The sequence below is a fragment of the Scyliorhinus canicula genome, chromosome 16 (genome assembly GCF_902713615.1).
Source record: "Scyliorhinus canicula chromosome 16, sScyCan1.1, whole genome shotgun sequence".
NCBI lineage: Eukaryota > Metazoa > Chordata > Chondrichthyes > Carcharhiniformes > Scyliorhinidae > Scyliorhinus > Scyliorhinus canicula.
In genome coordinates this window covers 110,803,340-110,822,274 of record NC_052161.1, presented here as the reverse complement: position 1 = coordinate 110,822,274, position 18,935 = coordinate 110,803,340, and the positions used below count along the sequence as shown (strand labels likewise).

At 49.0% G+C, this 18,935-nt stretch overlaps 1 protein-coding gene across 4 annotated transcripts in view; it reads right to left on the bottom strand.

The window, feature by feature from the left end:
• Positions 1–252: 252 nt before the first annotated feature.
• Positions 253–18,935, bottom strand: part of LOC119979618 (N-acetyllactosaminide alpha-1,3-galactosyltransferase-like) — an 88,203-nt gene continuing 69,520 nt past the window's right edge. For 3 of the 4 annotated variants that reach the window (XM_038822111.1, XM_038822110.1, XM_038822109.1), the window contains 3 exons: positions 18,169–18,264; positions 7,389–7,526; positions 253–1,673 (listed from right to left, as the gene is read on the bottom strand). In XM_038822111.1, coding sequence (XP_038678039.1) covers positions 971–1,673; positions 7,389–7,526; positions 18,169–18,264 — 937 coding nt within the window. In that variant the 3' untranslated portion in view covers positions 253–970. The remainder of the gene's footprint in view (positions 1,674–7,388; positions 7,527–18,168; positions 18,265–18,935) is intronic. The other variant, XM_038822112.1, reaches the window with a different exon arrangement.

Here is an 18,935-nt window from a genome sequence, read left to right as displayed (position 1 = left end):
AATTATACTGCATTTGCCATACATTTGCCCATTCACTCAACTTGTCCAAATCACCCTGAGGTATCTCTGCATCCTCCTCACAGCTCACCCTCCCACACAGCTTTATGTCATCTGCAAATTTGGAGATGTTACATTTGGTTCCCTATCGAAATCATTAATATATATTAATAGACCAGGGATTGCGGCAAAATGACTCGTCAGATGAGGAAAAGAGGGGTGGAAATAATCAAAAATTATTCAAAAACAAAAACCTTGGGCAGAAATAAAAATTTATTCATCTCTTGAGCCAAATATACGTTTTTCGCCATCCTCCAAATATAGAGTTATATGTACACCACAGTCAATGATATTGAAATAGCGTAGGCAGTTTATCCCCGAAGGTCAGTGCTGGCCTCAATGGCCTGTGTAAACATAATGCACAAAACAAGTTTAAAAGGCTGCATATACTTCATCGAATCCCCTCACTTTTAATCCAGACACTTCATTTATATTAATTTGCTCGACTCAAAGTCGGGGTTTAAAAAAACATTCTTTCACACAACACTGATTTTTTAAATTCTTTTTTAAAAAAAATTTAGAGGACCCAATTTTTTTAAAATTAAGGGGCAATTTACTGTGGCCAATCCACCTAACCTGCACATCTTTGGGTTGTGGGGGTGAAACCCACGCAGACATGGGGAGAATGTGCAAACTCCACACGGACAGTGACCAGGGGTCGGAATTTGAACCCGGGTCCTCAATGCCACAGTCCCAGTGCTAAACACTGCACCACATGCTGCCCTCACACACTGATGATCTGAGTTTGTGCGTGGTCGGGGGAGGGGCGGGGTAGTGGATTAAGGCACAGTGCGCAATCTGCTACGCCACACACCCAACCCAAGTTGTACCTGTTTGGGAGAGAAGAAGAATGGGAAAATACTTCTCACTTCAAGGAAGAGAGTGTTAAAATCAATAGAAAATCTCTAAATGCTTAGTTGGTTTGCCGACTGATGTCGTACTGCTTCTTAGCCCACAACAGTCTGACCACACGGATGTCTCTTCGCCATCCAATCATCGGGTCCCAGCAGTATTCTGGCGAGAGAATTTTGGTGGGCTTGTGCAGCCAGAAATACTTGTTGAGGTGGCTCTCATCATGCCAAACAGCCTCCACATTCTTCTGCTTGTCCTGCATGATGCCCCGGTCGCAGGTCTCGGTCAGGTTCTTGACCCTCTGCCAAGTCCCACCAAACACAGCGGCATGATAGTAGAAGTCCCCCTCAGATTCCAGGTAAGCTGCAGAGAGGGGATTACGGTCATAGGTGTACATGAACTTTGGCCGTCTGTAGAACCAGGCATGCAGGAGAGCCACCGACTCACTCAATGCCTCCGTGCCAAAGCGGCCTTGGAATCTCTGATCCACGTCAAAGCAGAACACATAGTTGGCTTCGTGCTTGACATGGTCCTCAATCAGTCTGCTGATTTTCCTCATACGGAACATAGAAATGTCTTGCCATCGCTTGTGCTTTTCAACTTTGAACTCCTTGATCTTTCGTCTCGCTCTCGGCCTCAGCCGCAGCCTCAGCTTTTCAAGCTTCAGCAGGTCATCAACAAACACGTAGTAGATAACCGGGAACCCTGGCATGAAGTATTCATCGGCGGACACCAAGAAATTCTCCAAATACATGTCCAGATACCTAAAATATGCAAACAAATGCATTCTCTCAGAAGCGGTTGCCACACAAATACACCCACACACTATTCCTCCCCGCAATTTCCCACCTCAGTTTAACCTTTCCTCCAAATGCTAGCTCATTTTGGAAGGCATTGCTCCTGATCTTGGTGCACAAGCTTGTGTTAATACGTGAGGAATAATGCAGCCATCAACCCAGGCACTAGAGATTTTGATACAGGGGCTGTAAGATCTTCTCAAGATCAGACAGTTGACTGCCAGAAGCACTCTCGCAAAGGCATATTTTTGGTCAAATCAGTGTGTTCCAATTTTCCATTTACCAGGAAGCCTACCTAGCAGCCACCCAGAGAATGGGACTTTTGAGTAAATGTATTTTTAACACATATCTGCAGATAAGGAGCAAGCTGGCACTCTATGCTCGGTTTACTAAAATGGCACCAATTCTCTCATTACTATGTCAACTGAACGTGCATCTTAAACCTACCCAACGTATTTTCCTACTCCAGCATTCTAAAGAAGGTACATCCAAATTATCGTCCTTCGATTAGAAGTGAACCCTTCGCAACCCCCCCCAATATCCGACCCACACCCATCCCCTGCATCCTGGCACTCTATCTACACATACGGCTAGATTTAACATAGCGCTATGATCCATACAACTATCACCCCCACCAGCACAAACTAAAAAGTCATCGAGAAGCCTCCCCCAAATCATTGCCCTGCAGCAATTCATCACTGGAGGAGCATAAGGTAAGACTTCTGCCCTCCTTCGGCAGGAAGTCCCCCTTTAAGATGGCAGGCAGCTCTTGTCCTAGCAATGACACCAGGGATGGTGACCACTGTTGGGTTTACAGGCAGTCCCACAATTCCGAGAAGCCTATTGGCAAGGCCAGGGCCGGAGACTCGCCGAATCCTGCAAACCTTGCCCCGGTGAGGAGAACGAGGATTTCTGGGTTTAAGAGGCTTGGATGGAGAATGACCTCAGGGGAAGTGCCTCCAATGGGTTCAGGGAGGTTCGTCCCTTATCAGCTGAAGTTTTTTTTTTTTTTTTTATAAATTTAGAGTACCCAATTCATTTTTTTTTTCAATTGAGGGGCAATTTAGCGTGGCCAATTCACCTACTCTGCACATCTTTTGGGTTGTGGGGGCGAAACCCACGCAAACACGGGGAGAATGTGCAAACTCCACACAGACAGTGACCCAGAGCCGGGATTTATCAGCTGAAGTTGCCGAGTTCATTTGGATTTCATCCTGCTGTGGGTAAAATACCAGCATGAGTGGAATTAATTCCTTAAGAAGCCATTAAGTGGCCATCTAGGCCCACTCAGTAGGTCCAAGGTCAGGCGGGATGCTCAATGCCTCCACCATCCTGCACCGAATTTCAGACAAGTTGTGGGAAGGCAATAAGAGGTGGGAAGGCCACTTGATGGCCACAGTGGTAGTGAAAAATCCAGCCCACAGATGAGTTTGTTCTGAAACTTTGGAAAAGGTAGTTTAGTGCTCCCTAAAGCCTAAATCAGAAAGCCAAGTCTTTTGTGTTAGCAGCTCAACAGGAACAAAGCAGCAAAAACTGGAGGTTACGGGCAGGATTTTCCAGTACTGCCCATTTGGGACCAGAAATTCCTACAAGAGGTAAAAAAAACCTTTTAATAGTCCACAGCGGGTGGGATTGGAAAATTTACCCCCATGTTTTCCCCGATTTGACCCTTACCGGATATTTGGTGTTCTCAACAGGCTCTACACTCTGAAGGATACCATAACTCTGCTCAGTCTCGCCCCCCTCACACTCCCAACGTTAACTTTCTAATACCCCAATAAGGAGAGATGGTGGCGTAGCGGTAATGTTACTAGGCTAGTAATCCAGGGCCTAGGCTTATGCTCTGCTGAACATGGGTTCAAATCTAACCACAGCATCTGGGGGAAATATAAATTCACTTAATTAACAAATTCAATTAATAATAAATTTAAAAATCTGGAATTGAAAGCTAGTCTCCGTAATCGCGACCATGAAACCACCAGCGAGTACGATAAAAACCCATCTGGCTCAGTCATGTCTTTTAGGGAAGGAAATCTGCCATTTTTACCGGGTCTGGCCTACATGTGACTCCAGACACCCACAACAATGTGGCTGACTCTTAACTGCCCTCTGAAATGGCCTCGGAAGCTACTCAGGTGCAGCAATTAGCGACAGGCAGAAAATACTGGCCTTGCCAGCAAGTCCTACATCACATGAATTAATATAAAACACTGTAGCCCTGTTTGTGAGTTGTACTCTCAGCTGAGAACCCAAGATCATTAATCCTCTCATGTCTCCTGTCGTTTGTGCCAGCTTATCCCAGACATTTCTCACTTTTTGCAAGGTATGAAGTTCCTTCTCATGTCTGACTTAGCTTTATATTTGACTGGTTCAAATTTGACATATGGTATTGGAAACATATTTAAATAATATTCACAATTTACCTCAACAAACCCATAGTTATCTTATGTACCAGCCAATGTTTAAAAAAAAAAAAAAAAAATGCCTATTTTTCTCCCAAGCAGCTGGCCAAAAGCTTGACAGAGGTGGACTATTTCCTCCCTCATATTTAGCGTTACCCATTTTTGGAGGAAAACTGGACATCAGAGGCCTGAGTCACAGGCAGCCCAGTTAGTCTTCCCAGAACATGATTTACTACCTGACAAAGTTCCATTCCTACAAGGAATTACATTACCATGGAAGGTTTCAATGTTGTTGAAAGGCATCGGCTTGTTTAGTTTGGCAGTCAGGCATTCATGTCACAAAAATAAACTTAGAACTCTGCTGATTTGTCCTGGATTGCGCTTCTTCTGATTATTGGAGGTGGGGGGGGGGGGGGGGGGGGGGGGTTGCTGCAAATGGTTCAGGTTTCTAGAAATACCACTGTGCATGGAAACAATTTTCCAAAAATAAGGCTCTCCTGAAAGCCTCTTTTCAGAACACTCCAGGCTCTTGGCAAAAGTTGAGACAATTTATCATTGTGCTCACTCCAAATTCATTCTTGCACAAAAGGAAAACCATGTGTGATGCAGAAACCCAGTTGAATTGGTAGACTTGAAAACCCTGGGAAGATTTTCAGAGGTAAATTAATAAACAAGTATCTTGTTCAACATGCCAAATTTCTCACAGGACAGTAAGCATCTCTTCAGTAAGAGCTCATTTTCATTGCAGCTGCCAGTTAAGGCAATGCTAGTGAACCTGGCATTTCAGGGGTGTGTAAAGAACCAGGCTTTCAAAGAATATTAAGAGGTAGAATTGCCACATTCTGCTTTAATAACATCTCAACTAACCCCACCAAAAGCAGATAGGAACATGAGACTTGAGCATGAGTGTTCTTTGAGCCTGCTCCACCATTTAACAGTGCCTAATCCAGCTGTGTCTCAACTCTTAAATGTCTTAAAACAGTAGATCCCTTATTCTTAAACTGTGTCCCATGGCTCTAGTCTCCCCCACAAGAGGAAACATCCACCTGGTATCCACCCTATCAAAACCCCTCAGGGGATATATGATTCAATAGGATCACCTCTTATTTTTCTAAACTCCAATGGATATAGGTCCAACCTTTTAAATGGTGATTCATTGGTCAATCATTCCAGTTGCTCTTTGTCGGACATTGTCAGGTGCAGAGCGATGGCTATGTTTGCCTGCAAGAGGACACTTCAATAAAGGAAGAACTTCATTGGATTTGGTGGACCTCGATTCTTCCCGAGGAATGTGAAAGGCACAACACAAATGCAACTGGTTTTCTTCTTCAGCTTGCTATCCTCAGGTTATCCTGGCCTGTTACTCTCTGACAGTAGCGCCTACCATACCATACTGATTTATTTCAGCCTTTGCTTTCCCAACATTCCAAACCGTTCGCACCTTCGCTTGGAATGTCAGACATGAAGTCTACTCATTTGCACTTCCTTGTACATGGCTGTATCCTACTGAAAATGCATTGTACCCTCTCTAAAGCTTCAATCTGCTCCCTATTGTGTAGAGCCCAATATAGCAAACTGTACTCTAATTGAAATATCATTAATGTGGTAGTGCGGCCCTTTCAGGGGCTGGGTTTGACTGACCACGTGACCGACTCAGGGCCAATCACGTGAATCACGGCCCATAGGGAATTTGTGCGACGCCCTGAGAGCAGTACCCAGGAGCCAAAGTGACCAGCCTGGTTATATTGTGTTCTGTGCCTGTATTATTACCAGCTTTTGTCCTTCATCAATAAACCCCTCACTGACTACTGGGGTGCTGTCTCGAGCCGACCCACAATTAACATTTTATGTAGCCTCATAGCTTTCATAACTCTTTACCCCTTGGAATTCTAAAATGTATAAAATTAAAACAAAATTAAACAACTTTAGGTGCTGTCTGAAATGTCCTGTGAAAGCCTCTTGCTCAGAATGCAAAATCTTCTCTTCCAAGTGAGAACCACAGACATTACAGCAGAGGAGATGATGCATATGTGACAATGCTAGGTCCATTAATAATAAGTCTGTAAGCAATCCATCTTGTGCAATGATAGATCATACAGATCACCAAAGGTCCCAAATTCAAATCTGAATCCATCTACTCAAATCCCACTTGTCTGTCTTTGCCTCACTTCCTATCAAGTTCTTTATTTTCAAATACTCATTCCATTTTCTTTTTCCAGATTCAGGCAAATTTAGAAAACAAGCAGCACAGAGGAACATCACCGATGTGCTCAGGCTGAAATATAATTGTGGCCGTAATTGCTATCTCAGCTGACCGGGGGAAACTTCCAGCCTTATAGAACATACAGTGCTGAAGGAGGCCAGTCGGCACATTGAGTCTGCATCGACCCACTTAAGCCCCGACTTCCACCCTATCCCCGTAACCCAACAACCCCTCCTAACCTTTTTGGTCACTGGGCAATTTATCATGGCCAATCCACCTAACCTGCACATCTTTGGAGTGTGGGAGGAAACCGGAGCACCCGGAGGAAACCCAGGCAGACATGGGGAGAACGTGCAGACTCTGCACAGACAGTGACTCAGCGGGGAAATCGAACCTGGGACCCTGGAGCTGTGAAGCCACAGTGCTATCCACTTGTGCTACCGTGCTCCCCATTATGATGAGCAGGCTGTGCAGGTGGTTTGGCCAGTAAGGATGGAATTATATATTGTTTGCCTGTTCAAACATTTGGCAATTAATTCAAATTTGAAACCAGAATGTAGCTGACGTTAGAGATACTCTGCAGGTCAAGCTGCGATTCTGGAGAGAGAAGAGACGGAGTCAGTGGGCGGGATTATCCCGACAACCCCGTTGTGTATTTTGCGGCAGTGAAGGCAACACGTCATTGGCCGGTGGAGGAATCCTCTAGCCAATAGGGGTTTCCTGTTGAGTGCACCTCGTCGTCAGGAAACTCGTGGTAGGGGTGCACCATCAGCGGGACCAGAGGATCCCACCGGTGTGAGCGGCCGAAAAACTCTGACCGATATTTCAGGGTTGAATGTTTTGGGTTAATGATGCTCATCAGAAAGTTGAAACTCTTATTTTGCTGCACTGAAATCTGCCCAGTTAAGTAAATGGGGTGGGTTCTCCTGCACCAGAATCTTCATTATAACCCAGGTCTCCACTTACTGGCAGCTATTCGGTAAGATAAAAGGGCTGAGACTGTAAAAAAAAAAAATATCTCAGCGGATGTGGAGTTCAATAGTGACACTCTGCACTGCACAAATTGCACCAACATACTTGCCAACTGCAAAGACCGTGAGACCAATAACGATATTTTTTTTCTTGTACATCGCATCATACTGCTCAGGGTTGAAGGTTCCATCCCAAATGATTGGGGCTTCCCAATTTGTACAAGTCTGCACATCAGTTCTGCTCCTAAAGAGAAAATAAAAACACCCGTGAGGAAGACCGTTCTCCTTCCCCAGTTCTTGCCTCCAGTGTCGCACGCTGGAGTATGGCTTGCCCTGGCTACCTCCACCCAACTGTCCCACGTTCATCAAATGATTGCTGGTAGGATAATTGAATGTGAAAGATATCCAAGCCAGGCCCAATTTTAATATGGCAGCACTGCCTGGCAGGAAAGTGCACAGCTATCGGGAACCAACCCACTTTGGAGGCACACTTCTGGTTTTGCAGCTCGCTTCCTAGAATTACACTGCGTTGTACAATCTTGAAATGGCCCATGCGGCTCAACTGGCTTGTACTGGTGTTTGTACTCCACATGAGTTTACAGCAATTCCATCCATTTCATCTCAGCCTTTCAGGATATCTTACTATTCCCTTTACTGCCATACTCATCCAACTTCCTTTATTTAAAAAAAATATATACTTCTATTAAAAGCTTTATTAGAACATAATACAAAAACAGATGCTTCAAGTAACGATATAGAAGAGCACAATCAATGAACAAGATGATATCCAATCTTCCCTTCCATATTGAAATTATCTACTTGGAAAATTCAGAATTAACAATAAAGAAAATGGGTATAGTTATGTTGACCAAATGGAATGTGCGATGAGGAATAGCTGCTGGTGAAGGTGTGGTCAGATGTTCAGTTACTGATTGAGTCTATTGGTTTTCTTTCTGTATTCTGTTTCTCAAGCCTGGGTGTGGTGACTAAGCTGAAACTAAACCGAAACTGTAAGCATGTGAACAGATATTTTAGAAGCATTGTAATTAAAACTCCTGCATACGTAGAAGCTGGTGTGCCGTCTTTTTTTTTTTAATTTAGCGTTTTTTCCAATTAAGGGGCGGGCAATTTAGTGTGGCCAACTCGCCTACCCTGCACACCTTTTTAGGTTGTGGGGGTGAGACCCACGCAAACACAGGGAGAATGTGTCAACTCCACGTGGACAGTGACCCAGGTCCACGGCGCCATGAGGCAGTAGTGCTAACCACTGCGCTGCCGTGCTGTCCCCTCTGGTGTGTCATCTCTGCATAGCTCCAAGGCCCAAAACACAACAGTCCTCATTTGTGTTTCAGCCTAGGTAGTGAAATGATCCAGTATATGGATGGGACTTGAGGGTGGATCACATCTTGATTGATTTTGTTCAAACATGCTATTAGATAGAGGGAGCACCAGTGAAATACTACACACACACACACATGCGCACACCGCCCCCACACAAACCCTCCACCACACACACATGGAGGAATTCAGGGCAAGGGCTGAGAGTCAATTAACCCCTTCAACCTAAACTCTAAAATGATCGGAGAACACCTTATTGGTGAAAGACAACACAGAATCGATTACAATTCTATGAGGTACTGGGGGCAGCACGATAGCACAGTAGTTAGCACAGTTGCTTCAAAGCTCCAGGGTCCCAGGTTAGATTCCCGGCTGGGTCACTGTCTGTGCAGAGTCTGCACGTTCTCCCAGTGTCTGTGTGGGTTTCCTCCGGATGATCCGGTTTCCTCCCACTGTCCAAAGATGTGCAGGTTAAGTGGTTTGGCCATGATAAATTGTCCTCAGGTTAGGTGGGGTTACTGGTTTACATGGATAGGGTGGAGGTGGTGGCTTAAGTGGGATGCTCTTTCCAAGAGCTGGTGCAGACTCGATGGGCCAAATGGCCTCCTTCTGCACTGTAAATTCTATGATTCCATTCAACTCTGTCGAAGGCCTTTTCTGCATCCTTGGAGATAATCATGTCTAGTATTCTCTCCCTGGATGGGTCATCATCACCTTCAGCAGGCGCCTGATGTTCGATGTTCGCTGTCTATCCTTAACAAAGGCCATCTGGTCCTTTGCAACCCCCTCTGGTACACAGTTCTCCAGTCACCTTGCTAGGATTTTGGCCAGTATTTGTGTGTTTACATTGAGCAGCGAAATGGGTCTGCAGGACGGCCATTCTGCTGGATCTTTTTACTTTCTGGGTATCAGCAAGATTGAGGCTCGTCTCGGTGTAGGCAACAGGGTGTCCCTTGCCAGCAAGTTGGTGAACATCTCCTGCAGGTGCGGGGCCAGTGCCATCGCAGATTTTTTGTACAAGTCTGTCGGAAATCCATCAGGTCCTGCCTCCTTCCCCACCTGCATGGAGTTGATGCTCTCCGGGACTTCTCCCAGTTCTAATGGTGCTTCCAGGCCCCATTTCATCTCTTCCCCCACAACTGGCATGTCCAGTTCATCGAGGAGTTGCTTCAACCCCAAGTCCACTTCGGGGGCTCAGAGGTGTACAGCACCCGGTAGAAGGCCTCATGCGTCGTTCATCTTTTCCGGCTCCGCTACTAGTTTGCCCCTGCTGACTTTAATCTGGGCTATTTCCCGTGTGGCAGCCCGCTTTCTCAGCTGGTGAGCAAGCAGGCGGCTGGCTTGGTCTCCGTGCTTGTACAGAGTCCCCTGTGCATGGCGGAGTTGGAGCACTGCTTTCCTTATGGCAGGTCCAAGACCATTTGTAGTTTTTTCTCCTCAGCCAGGAGCTCTACAGTCAGGGCCACGGAGTATTGCCAGTTTACCTCCAATATGAAGTTGAGTAGCTGTTGCCTAGCCGCCCTCTCTTCCCTGTCTTTGCATGCTTTTCAATAATTTAATCCTCGATCACAGCCTTCAGCTCCTCTCAGAGTGTGGCGGGCGAGACCTCCCATTACGTATGGCCTGTAATATTTTCTTGCAGAAAGCATTGTCGGCTAGGATAGCCATGTCCAATCTCCATGGGGGGCATTGGGCACAGCCAGACTCCAACTTCAGCAGCAGGGTAGCACAGTGGTTAGCACAGTTGTTTCACAGCTCCAGGGTCCCAGGTTCGATTCTCAGTTTAGGTCACTGTCTGTGCGGAGTCTGCACGTTCTCCCCACGGGTGCGTGGGCTTCCTCCGGGTGCTCCGGTTTCCTCCCACAGTCCAAAGATGTGCAGGTTCGGTGAATTGATGATGATAAATTATTGCCCCTTAGAGTCCAAAAAAGTTAGGTGGGGTTGTTGGGTTACAGGGATAGGGTGGAGGCGTGGGCTTGGGTGGGGTGCTCTTTCCAAGGGCTGGCGCAGATTCGATGGGCCAAATGGTCTCCTTCTGCACTGTAAATTATATAATTCTATGATTCACATCCATGTAGTGTGGAGCGTGGTCGGAGATCACGATCGTGAAGTATGCCACTCTTACTATTCCTGGGAACGCCGATTACAAAGAAGTCAATCCGGGTGTATACCTCATGTACCTGGGAGAAGAGAACTCCTTTTCCCCTGGGCGAGTTAACCTCCATGGGTCCACTGTCCCATGAATGTGCCAAATGCCTTTGCCATATTGGAGGTCCTCCCTGTTTTGGGATTCGACCCGTCTGCCCGTGGGTCCTGTACACAGTTAAAGTCCACCCGCCATGATCAGTCACTGTCAAAGAGTTCCATTGTGTCGTCACAGTTGGGAGCGGACGCTTTAAGAAGGACCAATGGTGTCATATCCAGGGCATCGCAGACCATGACATACCATCCCCCTGGGTTCGTAATTGTCCTTTTATTTAACATTACAGCTACCTCCCTAGCTCTTGTCCCATATCAGGAATGGTAGGTCCGTCCCATCCAGTCCTTCCTTACCTGTAGCTTGTCCCATAGTAGGAATGGTAGGTCTGTCCCATCCAGTCCTTCCTTACCTGTAGCTTGTCCCATAGTAGGAATGGTAGGTCTGTCCCATCCAATTCTTCCTTACCTGTAGCTTGTCCCATAGCAGGAATGGTAGGTCTGTCCCATCCAGTCCTTCCTTACCTGTAGCTTGTCCCATAGCAGGAATGGTAGGTCTGTCCCATCCAGTCCTTCCTTACCTGTAGCTTGCCCCATAGCAGGAATGGTAGGTCTGTCCCAGCCAGTCCTTCCTTACCTGTAGATAGTCCTTCTTCCTCAGGCAAGTCTTCTTGAGGAAAACTATTTTGGCTTTCATACCTTTCAGGTGGATGAAGACTCTGGATCTTTTCACTGGGCCGTTAAGTCCCCCGACGTTCCAGGTGACTATCCTGATGGGGAGTTTTGTCCCCCTGCTCCTACGGGATCAACCATACTTACCTTATGGATGCGCGTCTGCGCTCCGGGGTTTCCTTTTGTTAGGGGGCCATCCAAAGTGGCCATGGTCACCGTACTCACCGTGAGGCCGGGCCTCTGTGCTCTGGGGTTTCCCTTTGTCCAAGGGCCATCCAACATGTCCGCCAACTATGTGTACACAATGTGGGTGAGCCCCTACACTCCGGGGTTTCCCTTTCTTCAGGGACCCTCCAAAGTGGCTGCGTGTGGTGCCATTGTGTTCCAAGGGGTCACGTATGGCCTGTTGTAGCCAGCTGAGAACCCTTACCATCCTTGTCCCCATGTTTCGCCTATGATCCTTTTCCCTCCCTTGTCTTCTCCCCCTCCTATTATTGTCCCTCCGCGCTACTCTCCTCCCCCCATTTACTTTCCTAGCTGTCCCCCCACTTGTGTTATTTACCCCCCCCCCCCCCCCCCCCCCCCCGGGGCATGTTCTTCTCACTCATACCTCCTGGCGCTAGCTTTCCCACTAGTGTGGTGGCCCCCACCTGCGGTCGATTGTGTGCCTACCCTTTGCCCGCTATATGGTTTCCCCTCTTGTTATCCTCCTCAGCCTATCTTGTGTTCCACTGCCCTTGTTCCTTCCTTTCTAAGTTTTGGTTCCCGTATTCAGAACGAGGCAGTGTCTCTCAGGTTACTTCAGTCCCTTTGAGTGATTTTTCACTGCTGTCTTTGCTGCTGTTGATTGAAAAGGGTTTATCCCCATAAGGCACTTTTGGCCATGTAAAATGGGAAAGCTTTTGTGGCACAGTGGGACCTTGAGCACTCCCAAAACCTGAGTGATCAAGCCATAAACTTGAAGAGCGTCTGCCGTAGGAATGAGCAAAACCGGTGTAACATAATGATGTTAGACTTGGTCGCTTAATGTAAATACGCTCACACAACACTTGATGAGGTGCAGCATGGAGATGAAAATGACCTGGCCCTTTACTTTTTGTGATGATGTACACTTAATGGATTTCTCTCTTGGGAAGACTCCCACAGATATCAAATCAATGAAATCCTTTGCTTTGTAAAGTGATTCCAATTGAAACCCGAGTTATACTTTTTCCCTCAAGCTGGACATGTTGCAGTGAATGTGTGGATGCCTCCAGAATTTGCGCCCATATTTGAAGGTACCAGACCTTGATGAGCTCTCTAGCAGGATATATATCGATCAATCATCATACTTTTCTTTGGCCCAATGTATTTTTCAAAAGCACTTACCATATAAAACATAGACATGTTGATGAACCATCAATCGAACGCGAGACGAGTTGCTGTACAAAAGTTAGGTTTTAATAAGCTAGAAGTTAGCTCTGCGGTCGACTACAGTAAATGGACGACCGCCGGGCGTTCGGAGTATTTATACCTCGCTCTGGAGGCAGGGTTAACTCAACCTCTCGACCAATCGGGGAGCCGTCACATGACTAGTCTCAACCAATCGGTCGAGAGGCACATGACCGACCAGGGCCAATGGTAAGCCAGTGTTCTGCACCAATGGCAGACAGCTATGCAAATCATACCACCACATTCACCCCTTGCGGAGAAAAGCGTGGGGGGGGGGGGGGGAGGAGAGAACTGGTGGTATGAGTAGCAGCCAGAGAAGGGAGAAAAAAAAATTTTTGGCTTCCCACTGGCCCAGACAATTAACAATAGTACATATTGTCCTTACAAGGTCCATGGAGTTGTTGAGAATTAAATAGACTCGATCAGCCTTTTCGTTGCCCGTGACGTCCTGTCAGACCGCCGCAGTGGAGTTGGTGAGGTTGGTTCAGCTGATGGTGGTGGTTCCGCTGATGTCCTGGAGTCGGGAGCGATGGTCCTTGAACTGTCTCCGTCACCAGGGCTGGTGGTGGAGACGCCATGGATGGGGAAGGGGTGGCCTGGGTGAAAAAAAAGGGGGGGGGTCTGTGGTGAAGGGGGTGGGGTGGGGGAAGGCCGCACGCCGGCGGGTGCCAGGTCCCGGAGGGAGACCATGTCCTGCCGACCGTCGGGTACGCATACTGCGGGTTAGCGTTGAGTAACTGGACTTGTTCCACCAACGGGTCGGACTTGTGCACCCGCACATGCTTCCGGAGCAAGATGGGTCCAGGGGGCGGCCAGCCACGTCGGGAGAGGGGATCCGGAGGACGACTTCCTGGGGAAAACAGAAGACGCTCATGAGGTGTCTGATTTGTTGTGGTACAGAGGAGTGAGCGGATAGAAAGTAGGGCATCGGGGATAACCTCTTGCCATCGGGAAATAGGGAGATCTCTGGAATGGAGGGCAGTAGTATGGTCTTCCAGATGGTACCATTCTCCCGCTCGACCTGTCCGTTACCCCGAGGGTAATAGCTGGCCGTCCTGCTAGAGGCAATGCCCCTGTTGAGCAGGAATTGACGCAGCTCGTCGCTCATAAATGAGGACCCCCGATCGCTATGTACGTGCGCGGGGTAGCCGAACAGGGAGAAGATGGAGAGGAGGGCCTTAATGATGGTCGATGTGGTCATGTCGGGGCAGGGAATGGCGAAGGGGATGCAGGAGTATTCGTCGATTACCGCCAGGAAGTAAATGTTGCGGTTGCTAGAGGGAAGGGGCCCCTTGAAGTCAATGCTGAGACATAGAACATAGAACAGTACAGCACAGAACAGGCCCTTCGGCCCTCGATGTTGTGCCGAGCAATGATCACCCTACTCAAACCCACGTATCCACCCTATACCCGTAACCCAACAACCCCCCCTTAACCTTACTTTTTAGGACACTACGGGCAATTTAGCATGGCCAATCCACCTAACCCGCACATCTTTGGACTGTGGGAGGAAACCGGAGCACCCGGAGGAAACCCACGCACACACGGGGAGGACGTGCAGACTCCGCACAGACAGTGACCCAGCCGGGAACTGAACCTGGGACCCTGGAGCTGTGAAGCATTTATGCTAACCACCATGCTACCGTGCTGCCGGTCATGGTCGTTCCCAGACGTTCGAAGGGGCGGGATGCTTTGATCAGATGTGCGCGCTCGGGGCGGTAGAAGCACTGTTTGCACTCTACGCAGATGTGGCAGTCACGGGTTACTGTCCTGACTTCCTCGATGGAGAAAGGCAGGTTGCGGGCCTTTATGAAATGGTAGAAACGGGTCACCCCTGGATGGCAGAGGTCCGCGTGGAGGAAGCGGAGGCGGTCTATCTGCGCGCTAGGGACAGGGCATCAGGAGGCTCATTGAGCTTCCCAGGACGATACAAGATCTCATAGTTGTACGTGGACAACTCGGTCCGCCACCGTAAGATCTTGTCATTCTTAATCTTGCCCCTTTGTGCATTATCGAACATGAAGGCCACTGACCGTTGGTCTGTGAGGAGGGTAAACTTCCTGCCGGCCAAATAGTGCCTCCAATGTCGCACAGCTTCGACTATGGCCTGGGCTTCCTTTCCACTGAGGAGTGGCGGAGTTCGGAAGCCTGGAGGGTTCTGGAGAAGAAGGCCACGGGTCTGCCCGCTTGGTTCAGGGTGGCCGCCAGAGCTACTTCTGATGCGTCGCTCTCGACCTGGAAGGGGAGGGACTCATCGATGGCGCGCATCGTGGCCTTTGCGATGTCCGCTTTGATGCGGCTAAAGGCCTGGCAGGCCTCTGTCGACGGCGGGAAGGTCGTGGTTTGAATGAGGGGACGGGCCTTGTCGGCGTAATTGGGAACCCATTGGGCATAGTAAGCGAAGAAACCCAGGCAGCGTTTGAGGGATTTGAGGGTATTGGGGAGAGGGAGTTCCATCAGGGGGCGCATGCGTTCGGGGTCGGGGCCTATCACTCCGTTACGCACTACGTAGCCGAGGATGGCTAGACGGTCGGTGCTAAACACGCACTTATCCTTATTGTATGTGAGGTTAAGGAGTTTTGCGGTTTGGAGGAATTTCTGGAGGTTGGCGTCATGGTCCTGCTGGTCATGGCCACAGATAGTGACATTATCGAGATACGGGAAGGTAGCCTGTAATCCGTACTTGTCGACCATACGGTCCATCTCCCGTTGGAAGATCGAGACCCCACTGGTGACACCGAATGGAACCCGAAGGAAGTGGTAGAGGCGCCCATCAGCCTCGAACGCAGTGTACTTGCGGTCACTCACGCAGAGGGGGAGCTGGTGATAAGCGGACTTAAGGTCCACAGTGGGGAAGACTTTGTATTTCGCGATATCGTTTACCATGGTAGAAATACGGGGGAAGAGGATAAGCGTCCAGTTGCGTAAATCGGTTGATGGTCTGGCTATAGTCGATGACCATCCGGTTTTTCTCCCCAGTCCGGACCACCAGCACTTGGGCTCACCAGGGACTGTTGCTGGCCTCGATGACCCCTTCCTTCAGCAACCTCTGGACCTCGGACCTGAAGGTCCGGTCCTGGGCGCTGTACCGTCTGCTCTGTGTCGCGACGGGTTTGCAATTGGGGGTGAGATTAGTAAACAAGGAGGGGGGTCCACTTTGAGGGACGCGAGGCTGCAGACAGTGAGGGGGGGTATAGGGCCGTCGAATTGGAAGGTCAAGCTCTGCAGGTTGCACTGGAAGTCCAGTCCTAGGAGTGCCGGTGCGCAAAGGTCAGGGAGGACAAGGAGTTTGTAATTTTTAAAAACCTTCCCTTGGACCGTGAGGTCCGCGATGCAGCAGCCGGTGATGCAGACGGAGTGCGAACCTGAGGCTAACCCGATTTTGTGTTTTACCGGATGGACAGGGAGCGCGCAGCGTCTTACCGTGTCAGGGTGAACGAAGCTTTCCGTGATCCCGGAGTCCAGCAGGCAGCCCGTCTCGTGGCCGTTGAGGTGGATCAGCGTTGTTGTTTTGGCGAGCGTGCGTGGCCGTGACTAGTCGAGTTGAATGGCTGCGAGTCGTGGAGAAAAACCGTCGTCGTAGTCGGCCGAGTAGTTGCTGGCAGAACCTTGCGTGCCAGTCCAGGATGGTGGTGCCCAGGACCCACACGTGGAGTCGGTGCCCCAAGATGGCAGCGCTCGCGGGGCCCTCGTGGTTGCTGGGGGTGGAGCTGGCCGGGCAGCGCGGGCGAGGGTGTTTAGCGAACCCACAGAAATAGCAGCGGGGCACCGCGGACTTGTCGGGGCGTCCCGCGGCGCAGGCCTGAGGGGGGTCGGGAGCGGCGGATGGCGGTGGGGAAGCGTGCCAGGAGGCCCAGGGTGCTGCAGCAATCGGCAAACTCCAGGGAGGTGGAGAGAGTCCGTGCCTCAGTTAGGCTGAGGTCGTCTTTCTCCAGCATCCGCTGGCGGATAGCGGCAGACTGCATCCCAGCCACGTAAGCATCTCTAATCAGCAGTTCCATGTGCTCCGTGGCTGAAACTTGGAGGCAGGAGCAATTCCTCCCCAGGACAGCGTGGGCCTGGTAAAAATCGTCTAATGACTCACCGGGGCGCTGTTGTCTGGTGGCCAGCAGATGTCGGGCGAATACTCTGTTTACCGGTTTAAGAAACTGTCCATTCAGCTTAAGCATGGCCGCATTGTAATCTTTTTCCTCCGCAATCATCACGTAGGCCGCCGTGCCCACGCTGGAGTGGAGGTTGTGAAGCTTCTGTGCCATGGTGGGGGGGCTGTTTGCGGACACCAGGTATCCATCGAAACATGCCAGCCAATGTTTAAAGATTTCTGAAGCGGTCTGAGTTTGCGGGCTGATGCGGAGGCAATCGGGCTTGATCCGGAGCTCCATCTTCAAAATTCTAGCTTATTAAATTGATGAACCATCAATCAAACGCGAGACAAGTTGCTGTACAAAAGTTAGGCTTTAATAAGCTAGAAGTTAGCCCTGCGGTCGACTACAGTAAATGGATGACCGCCGGGCATTCTGGGTATTTATACCTCACTCTGGAGGCGGGGTTAACTCAGCCTCTCGACCAATCGGGGAGCTGTCACATGACTGGTCTCAACCAATCGGTCGAGAGGCACATGACCGACCAGGGCCAATGGTAAGCCAGTGTTCTGCACCAATGGCAGACAGCTATGCAAATCATACCACCACACATGTCAACTGTGATGTGCACGAATATTCGCTAGCCTTCTGCTTCAAGACACAAATATGACTTCTTGCAAGTAGCTGCTACATCTGGAGTGTCCATCCCTGTGGTGAGCAAGTCGGACTTTTGCCCTGAAATGTATCAATCTCACATGATGGGTAGATCTCCCAGCAAAGGAAAGAAAGATTCTGAAGCCATCATCCACGTCTTGGGGATATGCAGAGATGATACACCAGCTTGTGTGTGTGTGCAGGACCTTCTAAAATGTTTGCTTTCATGCTGCTAGCTTTCAGTTTAGTTTCATTCTCTCATTCACCATATCCAAGCTTGGTTAACAGCACGGAGAGCAGAAGAGTCCACAGACAGATATAATAAAACATGAAACAATTGAACACCGCAGGGATCAATTACGCGAAGAATTGATGGCACCCAGTGAGCTATACCCCAGTGTGAGTTGGTGCTTTCAAGCAACGGGAGGGGTAACGTATTTGAGAACATTTCTGTTTAATACAATAAACAGAACCTAAATGGTTTAACGATGAACCAGAGTTTTAAAAAAGTACCAATAATCCAGGTAATTATCCACATGGTTTCCAGGTTTTGATTTAAATCCTTTCGATAAATGGCACACATCCATGGGAATAAGGCCTTCCATAAACCTGAAAGCAGATGATTGAATACATAATTAGAATTTTTTTTTTTTTTTTAAACAAACAATTTTATTGAAGTATTTTAGGCATATAGAAAAAGTGACATTGTACAGTACAAAAGAAAAGTCAAGACACAAATTAAACATAGTGCAAACCACGGCTCTATTCACGCAAGGACCTGCCTCAATATCCCCCTACTCTACTCTACCCTAGGACCGCACCCCCCCCCCTCCTCCACCCACCCACACACACACACACACACACACACACCCCCCACCCCCCGCCTGCTGACGATACTCCTCTGCAAAGAAGTCAATAAATGGCTGCCACCTTCGGGCGAACCCTAATAGCGAACCCCTCAAGGCGAACTTGACTTTCTCGAGGCCAAGAAAGCTCGGCATTTCCGATAGCCATACCTCAGCCCTTGGGAGCTTGGAGTCCCTCCATGCTAACAGTATTCGTCGCACTGGGCTACCAGGGAAGCAAAGGCCAGAACGTCGGCCTCTCTCTTTCCTGGACTCCCAGGTTCTCCAAAACCCCAAAGATTGACACCTCAGGGCTCATTACCACCCCAGTTTTCAACACCCCGGAAATGGCATCTGCGAATCCCTGCCAATACCGCCTGAGTTTAGGGAACAACCAGAACATGTGTACATGGTTAGCCAGCCCTCCGGCGCATC